The 15731-nt window shown below is 43.6% G+C and overlaps 1 protein-coding gene across 1 annotated transcript; it reads left to right on the top strand.

Annotated features, from left to right (window-relative positions):
• Positions 1-664: 664 nt before the first annotated feature.
• On the top strand, positions 665-10130 carry WDR45B (WD repeat domain 45B). Its single transcript, XM_010082592.1, has 9 exons — positions 665-739; positions 3698-3799; positions 4447-4534; positions 5062-5156; positions 5850-6040; positions 7891-7976; positions 8888-8989; positions 9540-9661; positions 10111-10130. Exons 1-9 carry the CDS (start codon positions 682-684, stop codon positions 10128-10130), a joined length of 864 nt encoding a protein of 287 aa, XP_010080894.1. The 5' UTR covers positions 665-681.
• Positions 10131-15731: the final 5601 nt, after the last annotated feature.

Genomic DNA, 15731 nt, shown 5'->3' with positions numbered 1-15731 from the left:
AACAGGATACTGGTCGTTTGATGGATTCCACTGGAAAGGCATATGCATAATTCTGTATGAATTACGTGTAACTACAATATTTTTCCAGTGTATTTTAATCTGTCTTCTAATCATTCCCTGGTTTAGACTTAAGCTATCGGCATGTAATTATTGGCATCTGACCCAATAAACTCTCATTAGAGCATTTTTTAAAACTACGTTGGAGAAGCTCTCTCCTGTGGAAACATGAACAATGGATCATGCTTCATAGAGTTGTAGTCATGGTGTAAATGTAGATCCAGTAAGAAAGGAGGGGTTTTGCTTCATAATGACTGTTGGGCCATGGAAGTTAAAGTGCAGGTTTCCTTCCCTTGGTAGTGCATGGCATAGGATACAGATGGGTTGGGAATTGCTGTCCTTTCCTTACATTGTTTTCTCACCTGTCTAGAAAGAATACTGAGAACTTCCCACTTTCAACCCAGGCCAGCAGAGAGAACAGCCCTCTGAAAGGTTTTCACTTGCAAACACTAACAAAGCCTGCAGGTGAATTTAACAATTCAAAGCCAGCTTGAATTTAACAACGCAGTTATCCAGTAATGCTCTCGTAACCCTCTGGCTCTTGCTTAGTTCTCAGTGTACCTCGCAATTACTCTATATGTGTATATATATGTGCTTTTTACTACAGGATGCTTTGCATGTGGAATGGAAAATGGATTCAGAGTTTATAATGCAGACCCACTCAAAGAAAAAGAGAAACAAGGTAAAACGCTTACTTATTATACCATGCTAGTTCTGTGTTGGAAGCTCAGCCTCCTCGGTTTTTTTCTCTAAGATTCTTGCTTAGTTTTCACTGTTCCATCACTGGAAGGCTTTGAATAAAGCCTCAAGACAGGAAGTCCATGCTGGTCCCAAAGGGACTCTCGCTTGTTCCGCTGCCTGGGCAGATGTTTAGATGCTGTTCATGTGCAGAAAGCTGGCTGGTGACGAATGTGTCTCACCTTCTTGCAGAGGCTGAACTGTGTTAGCTGTTGCTGATGTTTGCAGTCCTGGTTATTCACAAGTGGGAGAAGAGTTCCTTGCTGCAGCGTTATTATGTGCCATCAAGAGAAGTTGCTCTGTTCTTGTGCAGTATGGATGAGCTGGGACAGCAATAAAACTGCTGCCTTGTTACGGGAGATCTGAACGGAACGTGACTTGCTTAGAGTATTGCTTGCAAGAGCACTGTGAGCTCAGACCTCTAATACTCAAAATTTTGTATTCTCTGTACACTTAAAAAATTTGGGAGGATCTTAAGGTGGTACACCTAATATTGTGTCTTAACAGAAATTACTATATGAGCTATTATTAACAGGTAGTGGGGCTTTTCGCCAGAAAGCAAACATAACTGAGTCAAAATAAGGGAAAATGAATCCTAGCCATGTGACTCTAGCCCTAAATATAGGAAGAAAGCTGCCACACTAAACAGGTTCCCAAGCATTTCCAGCCTGCGGTGACAGAAGGGATTTAGTAAGAGGAAAAATGTATTAAAAATGGCAATCCCTATCAAGTCAGCCATACTCTCACTTTCTAGTGCTGTAAGATATTTCAGTCACTGTTCCCGTGGCCAAAGCCAACAGACTGTTTTCTGTTCTTAATACTAAATTCTTCCCTAAGCAACATGTCTTGAGACTGTCATCTGTGATAGTGTGCTAAAAGGATGGGAACTCGGGCTGAAGTGCTGTTGTTCCTTGTCAAAACTCTCCCAGTCAGTAGCAGCTCTGGACATACTTCAAGGAGTTCTGTGGGGAAATGCTTCTTATGAGTCAGATTGCCTTTCCCCTGGGGATTCTGAGAGGCCAGACTGGACTGGCTGCACAGGTACACAGAGAAATCTTGTTCATCTTTCAGGTGTATTTACACCTACCTGAGATGGTCCCTGATGGAGCTTGTCTGTTTGATCTCTGTAAGCCAGTATGAAACCAAGTCTTAACCACTAGACCCTGGCTTGTCTCTTACATCCAGGAGTTCCATGAAGTTCCCCATCCAAGCATCACCTGTCAGAACTGTAAAGATAATGATTAAAGTGTTTGTTCTAATACAGATTCAGAACACACTGCATGTTCTTAAATTGTCTCAGGTTGTAGTTTGTAAATATTTAAAGACTTTTTGTTGTGGTGATCATATCTTTTCGTAACAAAATGTGCTGTCATGCTTTAAATGCTGTAATGGAGTTAAGAGGAGGATGTGGTGCAGAAGGAGGCAGTGTCCCAATCCAACTGTTCAGGAAGGAAACTCGGCAGTCAGAAGTGTCGTTGAAGAAACCACAAGGACTTGTATGAAGTCCAAGGCTTTACTGCTCCAGTGTGAATCTTTCCAGGCACCTACCTTCAGCATTGTGTAGTCAAATCCCAGCACAGATTCCTCATCTCCCTCGTCCTGTGCTTCATGCATATGGCTCCATCTTTCCATTGTAGTGCTTCCTCCCAGCTCCTCAGACATTCTTGCTGGTCTCTCCCATCCCTATTTCTGACAGTAGGTTTATCTTGAGTCCTGTGAAATTTCAACTTTTCCTCTGGCTTTGAAATGGTTTACTCATTTTCGTCCACCTTTCCTGCTGCAACCTGCCAGTGCGTGGAGTTATCAGACAGTCTTTTAAAGCAGAAGTTTGTTTTTGACTCTGCTCATCTACCTTGAAGGCCACAGTTCCAGCCTCTCTTCCTGACAATTCAGTTCCCTCGCTGCGGTGGAATGCCAAGCACCCCTCTAAGACATGTAGACAAAGCCACGCCCCCACTCAAATGTCATCAAATAGAAAAAATTAATTTATTATAAAATTCCTTGGTTGGTATTTTGTTCTTCCACTTGCACCATAAGCATGGCATCTTAGTCTATTTCCTCTGCAGTTGAGATTCTTAAAAAGAAAAAAAGCCTTTTCCTTGCCCCATACATGAGCAGCTCTCTGCACCAGCTGATCTCGTTTTCACTGGTTCCTGCAGCACTGGGTGGGGGCTTGCTGGAGCTGGGCGGTACTCTTACCTATTCCAGCAGCTCCAGAGAACAGCACTAGAGGTTCTAGTTCAGTTACATCGGTGTGCATTTTGCCTTCTCCCCTCAGATTCACCAAGTCTATAAAGACAAATCCCCTTGCAAATAAAATGTTCATGACTAGTGACTACCCGTGGTGTTTTTCTGAGTGCTGTTAGCATACTGGAACACCACTGCACCTGACATGTGCGTGTGCGAGGGGCGTGGGTTTGAGCTAGCTGGGCAGTCTTTCTAAACAGATTTACAAACCCACTGTATAACAGACATGATCAAGCTGCTGTGATGCTATTGCTTATCTCCTCTCATGCAGCTTGTTTTAATATAACTTTAAAACCTTGCTGTGCTGTTTTATATATGAAAATGAGGCCTGTCCCAGCTGTGTGACAACAGCAGTCATCATCATTGCTATGAAAAATAAAGCAGCTTTGCTGAGAGTCCTAATCTGAAACAAGACACACACACACACACACAACAAAAAAAACAAACCCACCCTTTTAGTCAGGATCTCTTGTCTGTCACCCCCACTCTTAGAGGTTTCTTTGTTTTTTTAAGGTCAGCCAGGGTAGGAAGATACCATTCTTCGGTGCCTGAGAGAAACACTTGTTAACGCCAGCTTTTCTTTTAACAGCGGTAAAGATTAGATGGAATTTTAACAGTTTCTGACCCTTCTCAATAAAATCCATTTGTCTTTCAGAATTTCTAGAAGGTGGTGTTGGCCATGTCGAAATGTTGTTTCGTTGCAACTATTTAGCACTAGTAGGTGGAGGAAAAAAGCCGAAGTACCCACCTAACAAAGGTGAGTCTCGAGGAACAGATCGTGTCAATGTTTGCTTCGCTATCTCTGTGCAACTGCTCAAGGGATTCCCAAACCAAACGCCCTGAGCTGGGGTCTGGTGATCTGAAGGCTGGGTGGAGGGGATGTTGCAGCAGGTTTAAGTAAATGTGGTGAAATAAGTTGCATCACTGCGGTTAACAGGCAGTTACCTGCAGTGACTAGTCTCTGTGGCCTGGTGACTAAGTTTCTAGTTCTCACAGTTAACTTTGCAGAGAGACTCTGTGGCTCAGCAGTCCGAGAGGGAAAAGGTCCCTGGCTGGCCAGCTCTGTAGGAAAGTACGCTGCTTTTCGTGACTGCTGCCTTATTGCTTTGGTAACTCTCAGAGCAAAACAAAAAAGCTGATTGTCTTTAGAAAAATGTGTTTTTATTATTGTCAGCTTTTGTGGTTAGAGTTTACCACCTCCTACCTGCATGAGTCACAGCCTGAAAGGGCGGGTTGATGTGTAGCAGCTGAGTACCTTCTGGTTAGGAGGATGCCAGCCTGGAACTGCTTAGCTATGGGATGCACCTCTTGATACGCCTTCTCAGAAACTAGTTGTTCTGAGGGAGACGATGTGGATCTTTGGATACGCCTTGAGGATCTGATGCAATCTCTGCACTGTTCCAGTAATGATCTGGGATGACCTGAAGAAGAAGACCGTCATTGAAATAGAGTTTTCTACAGAAGTCAAAGCAGTGAAGCTGCGAAGAGATAGGTAGGTACAACAAACGTGTTCCAAATGCGCAGCGTGGCTTTGTACGCTATTCTTTACTCATTTCTGTCTGTTCACAGAAAGAGATCCTGCTTTAGCACAAGCAGTTAAAGGTAAAAGAGGCCTTTGGGGTGTGCATTAGGTGTTAACAGGTTACAGCTCAAGCATACTGGGATCTGAGACCTTAGTGAAAAGCCTGTAAGCCTTTCTGGCCCCCTAATGTAAGGAAATGTTCCTGTGGCTACTGCTGACTGTTTTTCTAGGTGTGGAGGAGTGTGAAGGGAATTCAAGCAGATCTCTAGAGCATCTGTTAACAGCTGGAGTCTGTGTGCGTGGGCGGAGGGGTTCTGCTGTCACAGCTTTAGATAAAAGTGCTTTGGAGGCTCATTGCTGCATGGTGTTTTTTGCAAGGTCTGTTGTGTGTGAAGCATATAGCCAGTAAATCAGTTGAAAGTCTTTACAGATGTGAATTAATACCTACGTCCCTGTTTCACCTACCCCAAGTCACAGGAACTTTTTGTCTGTTTCAGAATTGTGGTAGTCTTGGACTCGATGATTAAAGTTTTCACATTCACACATAATCCCCACCAGTTGCACGTCTTTGAAACCTGCTACAACCCTAAAGGTTAGTGGTGTAAGTGGGTTGTGGGACAGAAACACCTTTACTCTGTTCTTGACATGCTACTTATCTTTAGCTGCCTCCAACAGTTACTTAGTAAGTCATTAAACTGTTTGCTTACTGCACTACAGTAATGCCCTTTGGAGATGCTTTCTTTAATAAAATGGTTATTGAAATGTATTAATATTTGCACAGAAAAGCTTTTTCATGTACTTTGGTTATAGATTTGATTTCTGTTAAGAGCTATATGCTTTCTTCTGTAACAAATTCAAACATGAATTAATAACAATCAGTTTCACTGACAGAGGAGAAACTAAAATATCACCTATTATAAACTCTTACCCTTTCTGGGCTGCTAAGGACACTTTCTTTTGTTTTTAAATAGCTTTGCTGTAACAGACTGATGGAGCTGATCTCTGAAAACATCCAGATTTTGGATAACCACAACTTTTTTTTTTTTAGATTACTTTGAAATAAAGTGACGAGAGCAAGTTAAAATTATGCTGCTACCCTACTTCTCTGTGCTCTGCACTTAGACTGATCATGTTTTGGGATACCGCAATAGCTATTAAAGTGAAATTCTGATTTACTACATGTATATTTGTTTATCCTGAAATGACTGATAGTTTAGAAACTTATGTTTGAAAACTTTATTAGGTTATGGGAACTACAGTTATTGGGTTTTTTTTTGTCTTTTAGGTCTCTGTGTCCTTTGTCCAAATAGTAATAATTCTCTTCTTGCATTTCCTGGAACACATACCGGGCATGTGCAGATAGTGGATCTCGCTAATACAGAAAAGCCTCCTGTTGACATACCGGCTCATGAAGGAGTCTTGAGCTGTATAGCTTTAAACCTGCAGGGAACAAGAATTGCAACTGCATCAGAAAAAGTAAGAATAACCTCCACCTACCTTTGATTTACTGTGCATTCCAGTGTAGTAAGGCCTTCTAAAATAGGAAGTCACATCCTGTTGTAGGAAAGACATAGAACTAACTAACTGGTATATTTGTCACTGAAATATGTGTTCTTGGTCTTTCGTTATCTTTACTGCTGCTCTGGGATGTCCAACCAGCAATCCCAATGCTATGCCTGAGGTGGTGTTTGTATCTGAGCTGACTGTAGCAGTGACTCTTGAATGAGATCTGGCCCAAGCAGTTCACGTGTTTCATGTGTTCTTCAATAAATACAATTAATTTGAAGAATACATTCTTTCACCTTATTAGTTTGTCCTTAGATTCACTTTAAAACTACTGGCGAAAGAAATACTTGCAAATAGGTCTGTCATACTGCAGGCCTTAGTTCTGCTCTGGCTCAGCTCCCGTTACAGAGCAGGAGGGAGGTGCACGGTCTCCATTTTTCTCATACACAGACCAAGATGTTTTCAATACAGAGTGTAAATGATAAAATGATTCTTGGAATATTTACCACCTTGTGTGCAGTCATACGTTACACAGGGCTGAAGCATGCAATGCACTGACAAAAACCTGAAGTTACTGCGTTGTACAAATCCCTTTGGGCTGGGCTGATGCAGGGAGAGGCAGGAAGAACACAAATGCCTGCCCTCTCCACGGGCACTCCAGTGACAGCTGCTAGTGAGCTTCATCTGCCCAAGGGCGACTGGTTCCAAAGCTCCCAAGGAAGGGCAGGTAGCTGTACCGCTCCACCTTACCCTTCTGCCTGCCGCAGGCCCAGCACTCGCTACCTTCTGCCACTCAACTGAGTTCCTCAAGGACAACCTAAATTAATTCAATGAGTCTCTTTTTAGAATAGTTTCTACTGCACAGCCTCTAGCTCTAAAAGCTTAAAAAAAGAACATAGTCCCAGCTCCATTGCTGAACAGAATAGTAACCTGCTGAATTTGTATTCAGACATTCGTTTTTCTTGTGTAGAGAAAAAGTTCAAACAGGATTTTCAAACGGAAACAGGAGTATGGCCAAACTGCCCTACTGAGCGTACTGTAAGCAAACGTCTTCAGCTTGTGTCTTAAATCAAAACTAAGCTGTTTACCAGAATCTTTCTCTGCTGGGTTCTGTTATTTACTGGTGTGCGACTGGAGAGATGCATTTGTGAACCAGGTGTATAACATGAGTCGCAGGTGATAACATATACCCACTCTTCAGCAGATGACAGTACTACTGCACTGCTGATCACTTTGTTGGGGATACACTAACTTGTTTTACGAGTTTCTATTGCAGTATTCTGTCTGTAACCTGATGTATCTGTGGGGTCTCTCAGATTTGGATCAACACAGACAATGAGCATGTGTTAAGTAATTAATTCTAGATTACTTCAACTGAACTAATTGTAAGGCAAGACTAGCCACAGCCTGATTATACTTAAGTGGAAAAAAAATTGCACAGTAGCAATCAAAGCAGACTATGGGGAGCAAGAAAGAAACAATTCACAGAACCTGGGCACAAAAGGTTGTACACCAATCTGCTCTAGTCTTGCAAACTAATGCCACGGCTGCACTAGAGCTTTAGAATATAACTTGGATGACACTTACTCAGTTGAGTAGCTAGGTAACATGATTGTATACCAAAGCATTAGAACATGGTGGTGATGGTGTGTGGGGGTGAATCAATATTCTTACCAAAAATTAAGAGAGGTTCTCTCAGGTCTACTGAGATGAAAAACCCCATTGTGTATGTAGGGGCAGGTGGTCAGACAGAATTTTAGGATGTGTTCACAGGTACAGTCTTCTGTCTTTCCTAATACAATGCTTGATTCCTTTTCAAGGGGACCCTTATAAGAATATTTGATACTTCATCAGGGCATTTAATCCAGGAGCTCCGAAGAGGATCACAGGCAGCCAATATATACTGGTATGTTTAACTGCTTCTGCTCTGTCTTCTTGGGGGAATTACTGTGCTGAGGCAGCCTAGTAAACAGCATCTGAGTCCTCTTCAAAAACTGAAGGAGAGGTACACTGCTGTGGACACAAGGCAGAACTCTCCCAGCAGTCAGAGGTCCCAGGGCTGTGCTGGGCTGTGCTGCTTCCTTTCTGCTCCATGCTGGGGAGGAGAGGGCAGCAGCTGTGTGAAGCCCAGCACAGGTGACAGGGGTTGGGACAAAACCAGATCTATGGCTAGGCTGAGTCCTCTGCACAGAACAAGCTGTGGCTGGGGGGATACACTGACTTCACACGGAAACAGGGGGAATGCGGTGATGCAGTCTGCCCCTGCCCAGACAGACCAGGATGAGTAGCTCAGGGTCAGTGGAGTGTTCCTTACAGCACTGTGCTGCTCTGCATGCGAGAGCCCAAGGCACAAGCCTGGCTCTAATCCACTGCTGAAAGCACTCTCCCAGGAGTGGGGAGACTTCTGTTCATCTGCTTAGCACCACTCCGGGGTAGGAGTGCGGCACCTTCTATCCAATACCTGCCTACTCCTGGGAGCAGAGGTGGTGCAGTTCTTCCAGCGGATGAAGGGCCCACGCTGATTGTGTCCCTCGGGGCAGTCAGGGCAGCCTGCTGCACGGCTGGCCCCAATAAACCAGGTTCTCTGTTGTGAGTGGGTGCACTCATACCTGAAGGGGCTGTTCATCCTGCCAGCAAAGCAGCACTGAACTGGAGGAGTCTAGAGGAGTCCGAGCTCCCCCAGGAGAGAGGAGCTGTTAACACCGTCCCTGCCAGGCTGGTGGCTGCTCCAGACAACTGCAGAAGCAGCATTCTGTGCACCAACAGCTGTGGGTACGTTCCAGGAGAGGTAACTGCAACTGTGTGTATTCTCTGCAGTATCAACTTCAATCAGGATGCTTCCCTTATCTGCGTATCCAGCGACCACGGCACAGTACATATTTTTGCTGCCGAAGACCCCAAAAGAAATAAGCAGTCAAGGTAGGGTCTGAGCCTTTCTGAAGCCTTTATAGGGACTGGGAGGGGGGGCTTGTCCTTTTTAACAGAGTTTAAAACACTGGTTTTGTCAAGCAGTAGCTAATATCTGCCCTACTAGAAGTGGTCAGATTAATCTCTTGTGCTTGAGAGCAGTTGCTGATGTTGGACTATATGACAGCTGCCAAGTTTCTGCTGTCCTTTGTGGAGCTGCAGAATTGCAGCAGAAGGCTGGGGTGGGTTTTCAGTGGCTATCTCTTAGCATAAACATACTTTGTAGACACTTAAAGTAATCTCTACTAAAATCAATCCTTCTAGCAGTTTGTGCAGACACTTAATTTAAAACATGAAGCCAGAAAGGCAGTTGTAGGGTCCCTGTTCCCTAGAAGGAGAATCGTACGTGTTACCTGATACTCAGTAGAACAAAATAAAAAGCCAACCAAAAATAGCAGTTAGCGTGAACACTGCAACTTGCTCAAACACAGCAGCAGTTCTACATCAACTCTAGTCAACACCTTACTAAGTTGTTACACTTCTTTTTTTTTATCTCTTTCAGTTTGGCTTCTGCCACCTTTCTCCCCAAATACTTCAGTTCCAAATGGAGTTTTTCCAAATTTCAGGTTCCCTCAGGCTCTCCGTGCATTTGTGCCTTTGGAACGGAGCCAAACGCTGTCATAGGTGAGTAGTGGAGGCTTCCTCAGGTTCTGTCTGGAGAACAAGGTTTCGAGCTACACGGGCTTTGAGCTGAGGGGATGCCGAGATGAGGCAACATTGTATGTGTCACCTCAGCCGTGAACAGGAGCTCCTAGTGCTCAGCGCTGCGCGGGTGTGAGATCAAGCAGTGCCCCGGGGGAAGGAAGGGAGCAAGCCTGGGTGCAGCGCGGGGTTGTGCTAGCTGACAAGGGCACAAGGACTGACTTAGCTCAGGTTCCTCCAGAGCAACTCCCTGTACGTTCCATTGGCTTGAAAGGTCAGTTTAAGCTCCAGGGGAAGGAATGCAACAGTACCTCTGGAACAGCTGAACTGAACGTGACTCTGTTTTTGTTTCAGCAATATGTGCAGATGGCAGCTACTACAAGTTCTTATTCAACCAAAAAGGGGAATGCTCAAGGGATGTCTATGCTCAGTTTCTAGAAATGACGGATGACAAGCTTTGACTGAGTCGAGGGAGCACATGGGTCAAAGTACGGCCTTAGCTATTCCACATCTTTGGAAGGACAGTGTATGAATGTCCAGTACTGATCAGGAAGTTTAGCAGACCTCACTGAGAAGCCTGGCCCAACACAGTCGGAACAAGCTCTGAAGTAGTGGACTACATATGTTTATTCTAATTTCTGCAAGTATTCATCATTAAAATCTCTTTGGGTTACTGTCATCAACTCAAGTTTTCAAGATGTGGCTTTCAATAAGCTTCTACCTATTGGGTTTCTCTTAATCTAAACTGTGAAATGACTTCAGATTAAACATGAGTGCCTGCCACACTGAAAGATCTGCAGGGGGCTGTACAAATGTACAACTAGCCTTAGAAAAAGGGATGTGAAAAGAGAAGATTTTAGGCATTGCATTACTTCCACTGAATGGCTGGGAGCAGGGGGGATACTATGGATCATGCTCAAAAAAAAACTCCACCAGCTTGGCCAGGAGCAGGAGTACCGCCTTCCCCTGTCCCCTGAACACACCTTAAGAGTCAGAGAGGAGAAAAGATGGCAAGTGCATAGCCATAGACATCTGTAGCTCAAATCATGCTTGTCCTCCAACAAGGTCTACAGGGTTGGGTGGGGTTAGTCCTGTGGCCACACTGCTGCTCCCATGCACGTACCGGTGTTGGTTGAGTGATCAGCGCAAACTGTCAAAGGTGCCAAACTGTATATAGTAGCTGAAGGCACATTTAGGCACGGGCTGACCCAGCTAACCTCTCCTCAGAGCCTGGAGCAAGCACCCCGGGCACACGGAGCTCCTGTATTTACTGTAGACGCAATTCCTTCTGTAACAAAACAGCCATTCCAGGTTTAAAAACCACCCTCGGTACTGGCTGCTTCTGACACTGCTGTGCTTCAACTGGAAGACTGGACAGGCCACTTACACATCCAGCACAATAAATGAATGAGGTGGCATGAAGTATACTTCTCTGCAATGGCTTTAAACCTGCAAACTTTTCTTTTTTTTTTTTATTTGAGATGTTGCATACTAAATACTGTTGGCCTAGGGACAGTTAAGTTAGACTAAACCGACTGACTTGTTTTCTTTCCCAAAATCGTTATATGGCAATTAATATTTACTGCTGAACTAAGACACAAGATACTAAAGTAGAAACTGAAACAGACACAAGCTCTCCGTTCATAGCACTAAATACCTGACGGGGCGAAGTCTTGCTCTTCTGGAATTTAATTTCACATCTTCAAATCTGACATGCCAGTTCACTCTTAAGACTGTTTAGCTGCAAACTAAATTTGACAAGTTTCTTTTAGTGTCACGTAACATACTAAGGACTAACTTCTACGCAGATTTTGATGTTGAGGTTGCATGTTGCTTTTATGTGTATTTAATCACATAAATTGTTTTGCACTTATTTGTAATATGTTATTTCTTTTAAATAAAAGTGACTAATTTTTGCTGTAGTCAGTGATCATCACAGCCAGAGTTCTTACTCCCATTCGTTCTGGGGAATAAATACGTTAACTAGTTACTGGTGCAGAACAGGAATTGAATTGTGCTGCCCGGGTCATGTATACACAGAACAGAAGTACACAAATTGCTGCCTGGGACACGGCTGGTATTTATACCAAACCAAGTGCAACTCCCAGTCCAAACCAGTTCTTGTTCAGCACTGTTTACCACACCATCCACCACAGCTGCTCTTCTGAAGCTTCTTACCTTTAACAGCTGTACAAGTAGCGTGACAGGCTGGAAACCGCCATCTCCCTGGGGAAGTACGTGCACAGGAAAGCATTAGGAGCCGTTCTCCAAAGATGATGTAAATCCTCTCTCCCTGGTGCAGTTGTAAGCTGTTTATGATCCAGGCAGCTGCACTCACTTTAAACAGCAAGGAAACTACTAACTAAAACATTAAGCCTTCTGCCCAGCGCTTTGAAGATTTTACATATCTTCATCTGCCAAAGCACCATCCCCCTGCCCTCCCGTTACAGTTATCCCACAGCTGACCAGAGACTATGAGCGTATGTCTGGATTGACTGAAACTCTGATGAACTCGTAAAACTTTCCCTAAACATCTGTTCTGGGCTGAGAGTAAGAATGAAAATAACACTAACCGCACACACAGACAATAGTGCTGTACTAATGAAGAATCCCTTTATACATACCTCCATATATGAAATCTCTAATACCTGCTGCCTGTACTAGTCACAGATCCTTAAGTATACAGGCTGATACAGGGATCAAAAGAATGTCTTCCCCCTGGTGCTGGCTCCAGGTTGCCCTGCCAGTACTTCATCACATCACTTTCTGCTGCACTGCATCATGGAGGTAATTTTAATCAAAATTTGCTTTAAGTGGGGTAGTGGATAAACACCTCTACAATCAAACGGAGTAGTATTCAGGTTAGTCACCTTTCTGGAAAACAGAGTACTTGACACATTTGACAGACCACGTATCTCCCATGCTGACTGACGGACAATACTGCATGGCCACGGCGTCCAGTTACACGGTGAAGCTCAGAACCGAGACTGGCAGCAGCACTCACCTGCGCTGTGGCACATGGCAGTAACGCTCACTTGTGTTTTGGGCCTCACACAAAGACCCCGTCTTCTCTGGGCTTTCCTCAGAGAGCAGCACACACTTAACAAAAGCCAAGCTTTCAAAGACAAGCAGCCAGTCACCTTTTGAACAGACCCCTGCTCTACACAGGGCTGCAGAGTAAAAGGGGGGCAAGGCAAGCAGTCAGAAGTCTACTTTATGGGACAAAAGAGGATTAAATAGATTTTAAAATGTCAAGTTGTTAGCTTAAGATGAATAGTCCAGAGGTCTAATAGCATTTATTCCTTTAAGTACACTCTTAGCTAGAAGCATGGCTTTGGGAAACGGCAAGAGAGCCCCACGGACTGGAAGGGAAACAGGCCAGTGGTGCAGACAGCGTTAATCTGTGAGGAAATGGCAGAATTTGCACAGTAAGTCTAAAATATGACCTTTCCTGAAAAACAATGTATTTCCACCAGCATCAGTGTGCAGATTCTTAATATAATTTGTATTTAAAAACAACTAAATGCCTTCTCTCCTCCTATTCTGCTATCTCTTTCTGCAGCACATGTGTCACAGCTCAAAATCCTGAAAAGAAAACTGAAAGATTAGCCAGGACAATAAATTCAATAGTAATGCCAGGGATTTGGCAGCAGGAGCCACAGAATACGAGTATTTCTTCCAGAACCTTTAAGTATGCACATTATGGTAGAAACCACCAGATTAATCAGTAAAGTTAGAAAACACAGGACACAAGGCTAGTTCTTACGTATGTAGGCCAGGAGTGTGGCAGACACTGCTGACCTAAATACAAAGGCTACAGAACACATGCTTCAAAAAGACAGTCTTGTTTTGGAGTCACGCACTAGTGAATCTTCCTCTCTCTGGTGAAGCCATTTCAGTGCCCCCTTTTTACTGCGGGTTTTTTCTTCTCCCCCAAAGGTTGTATTTGTTTGAACAAGCCCATGACTATTCTGGTCTGTAAGAGAGCCGGTGGAATTTCACACAATAGTCCATTCTTTTTGTTAAAGGAATAGGTTATGCTCTTTCAGCTTCATATATGGCAGCCCTTTACTGTAATTTCGTAGCCTGCCTTCGATTTCTCCCCAACACTTCTTGAAAGTATTGAAATGAAAACCCAACCAAGCATTGTAAGTTGTTCGAGAACTTCAGACAAAAGCATTTCCCCAACTCAGATGAGAAACAAAAAGAACATAACTAATGCATAAAAAAATTATCAGAAACCAAACCAACATTAATGAAAATTATTCCAGGAAGTGCACATCTCATTAAACTTATTTAAAAAATAATAATCTATCTGTTAGTATGGCAGTCTGTGCTAAATCAATGCATCTATGGCCAATGTTTTTTTAAAGTCAAATCACTGAACCAATGCAAACCCCTGGCTACGTACCTCAAATCAGCCCCAGATGCTAACACAACGAGATTCTCTGATACACACCCCCACACACACCACACCATTCTTAATTCAAGTAAAAGCAGGAGGAAAGCCTGTTTTCATCTGCCAGTCCACAAGGAAGATCAAGAACCTGGTGGCTAAAAGCCACCGATGCACTTACTAACTTCAGACTTTATCAATTAATTTTGTGTCAGACACAACGTAGGGTTCTCAGTAAGAAAGTTAAAACTATTTAGTTAAAGACACGTGTATAGAAAGGGGTCAATCAGGTTAGTAGAACGCAGCACTCAATTTAGTGTAAATGAGATCTATATAAAAATACATATTCAGATGTGCACATACATATAAAATCACATGCTATTCAAAACCACAACTCAACCCATATTAATGACTACTAACTACTCAAAATTTACCTTTTGGAGGAAATGAAATCAAGATACAAAACCTAGATTCAAACACAGATTGTTGACACTTCAAGTTCCACTTTTGGATTAAAGCAATGATAAACCCCAACATTTTCAAATGAACCTGCCTTGGAACAACCGTGCAAGCAAAGGCAAAGTCTTCCCAGTTTTGCCTCCCGTGCAGCAATCTGTCCTGTGGAGTGGTTTATGAAGCAGCAGTGCTTTTGCAGGTATCTTTTGGGATTATCTTGGCACAGGGATTTATGTAAATCATCAAAATTAAAAATGGCATCACAGAGATGCTCCCATTGCGATCAATGTGTTTGCAATGTGGGCAGGGGGAAGCAGCAGCCCAGGACTCAAACTAACCACACCAGTCAAAAAGAACTGGTCTTTCATGCCACTCGATCCACAGTCCCCTCTCTGTTTTGAAGATGGTGTTGCTTTGCTGGATCATGCAATACCTACCGCTGCTGTTACAATGGCCAGCACAAAGGCAAAACTCTTGCATCCAAAGGCAAGAATATCCCACCGCCCAGGAGACCATGCTGCTGCCTGCTCGAACCTGCTGTGACGTGGGGCCACTGCCACACACAGCTGGATCACAAACAAAGCTGGCGTAAGGACAGGGAGAGGGATCTCATGCAAGGAGGACAGAAAACGCTGGCAGTGGAGATGAACACTTCTGTCACTAGAAGCAAACGCACACTTAGGTCTTCCGTATGTTAGAATTCTGAGTATTTTTCAAAGTCATTTTAAAGATTACAAAAAAGCTGACTTTTAACAGAAAGAACACGGAGCAGGCAGCCTCGAAGGAGCACAAAAGGAAATAATACCATGCGTCATAAAACACAAAAGGTAACTGGAAAGGTTACATCCATTCTTAAAGAGAGGTCAAATCTCTACGTACATGAATCACCTGAAGAAATCTTCCATTTGCAAAAGAAAGATCACATGGACTGTGGGAGTCCAGGATGATCAGCACGTACGACCAATTTAACAAAGGTCACGAGCGTCGCCTCAGCAGCAGAGAAGCAGGGGTCTCATTCAGCCTTTGCTCATATGCAGTAACCATCACTGTGTTAATAGTGGGGGGCACATAAATCCAGAGACAAAACAGTTTTGTTTCACAACCCAACGTCTCACTTGAGTAAGGCCTGACACGTAAGACAGAGAAGCACACATTAGTCAAAAGCACCGGAGATTATCCCATATGAGCATTCTTCAGCAT

This window comes from Pterocles gutturalis, unplaced genomic scaffold (assembly GCF_000699245.1).
Source record: "Pterocles gutturalis isolate BGI_N339 unplaced genomic scaffold, ASM69924v1 scaffold44379, whole genome shotgun sequence".
Lineage (NCBI taxonomy): Eukaryota > Metazoa > Chordata > Aves > Pterocliformes > Pteroclidae > Pterocles > Pterocles gutturalis.
Note: the sequence above shows the minus strand (reverse complement) of the source record. Positions and strands in the feature narration are given on the sequence as shown.

What these genes read in the sequence shown, in the direction of transcription:
- WDR45B (XM_010082592.1), top strand. Translation starts at nt 682, where the DNA reads ATGGAAAATGGATTCAGAGTTTATAATGCAGACCCACTCAAAGAAAAA. An exon ending in GAAGTACCCACCTAACAAAG is followed by an intron (nt 3,800 to 4,446) that starts GTGAGTCTCGAG and finishes GCACTGTTCCAG; the next exon opens with TAATGATCTGGGATGACCTG. An exon ending in GGAGCCAAACGCTGTCATAG is followed by an intron (nt 9,662 to 10,110) that starts GTGAGTAGTGGA and finishes GTCTATGCTCAG; the next exon opens with TTTCTAGAAATGACGGATGA.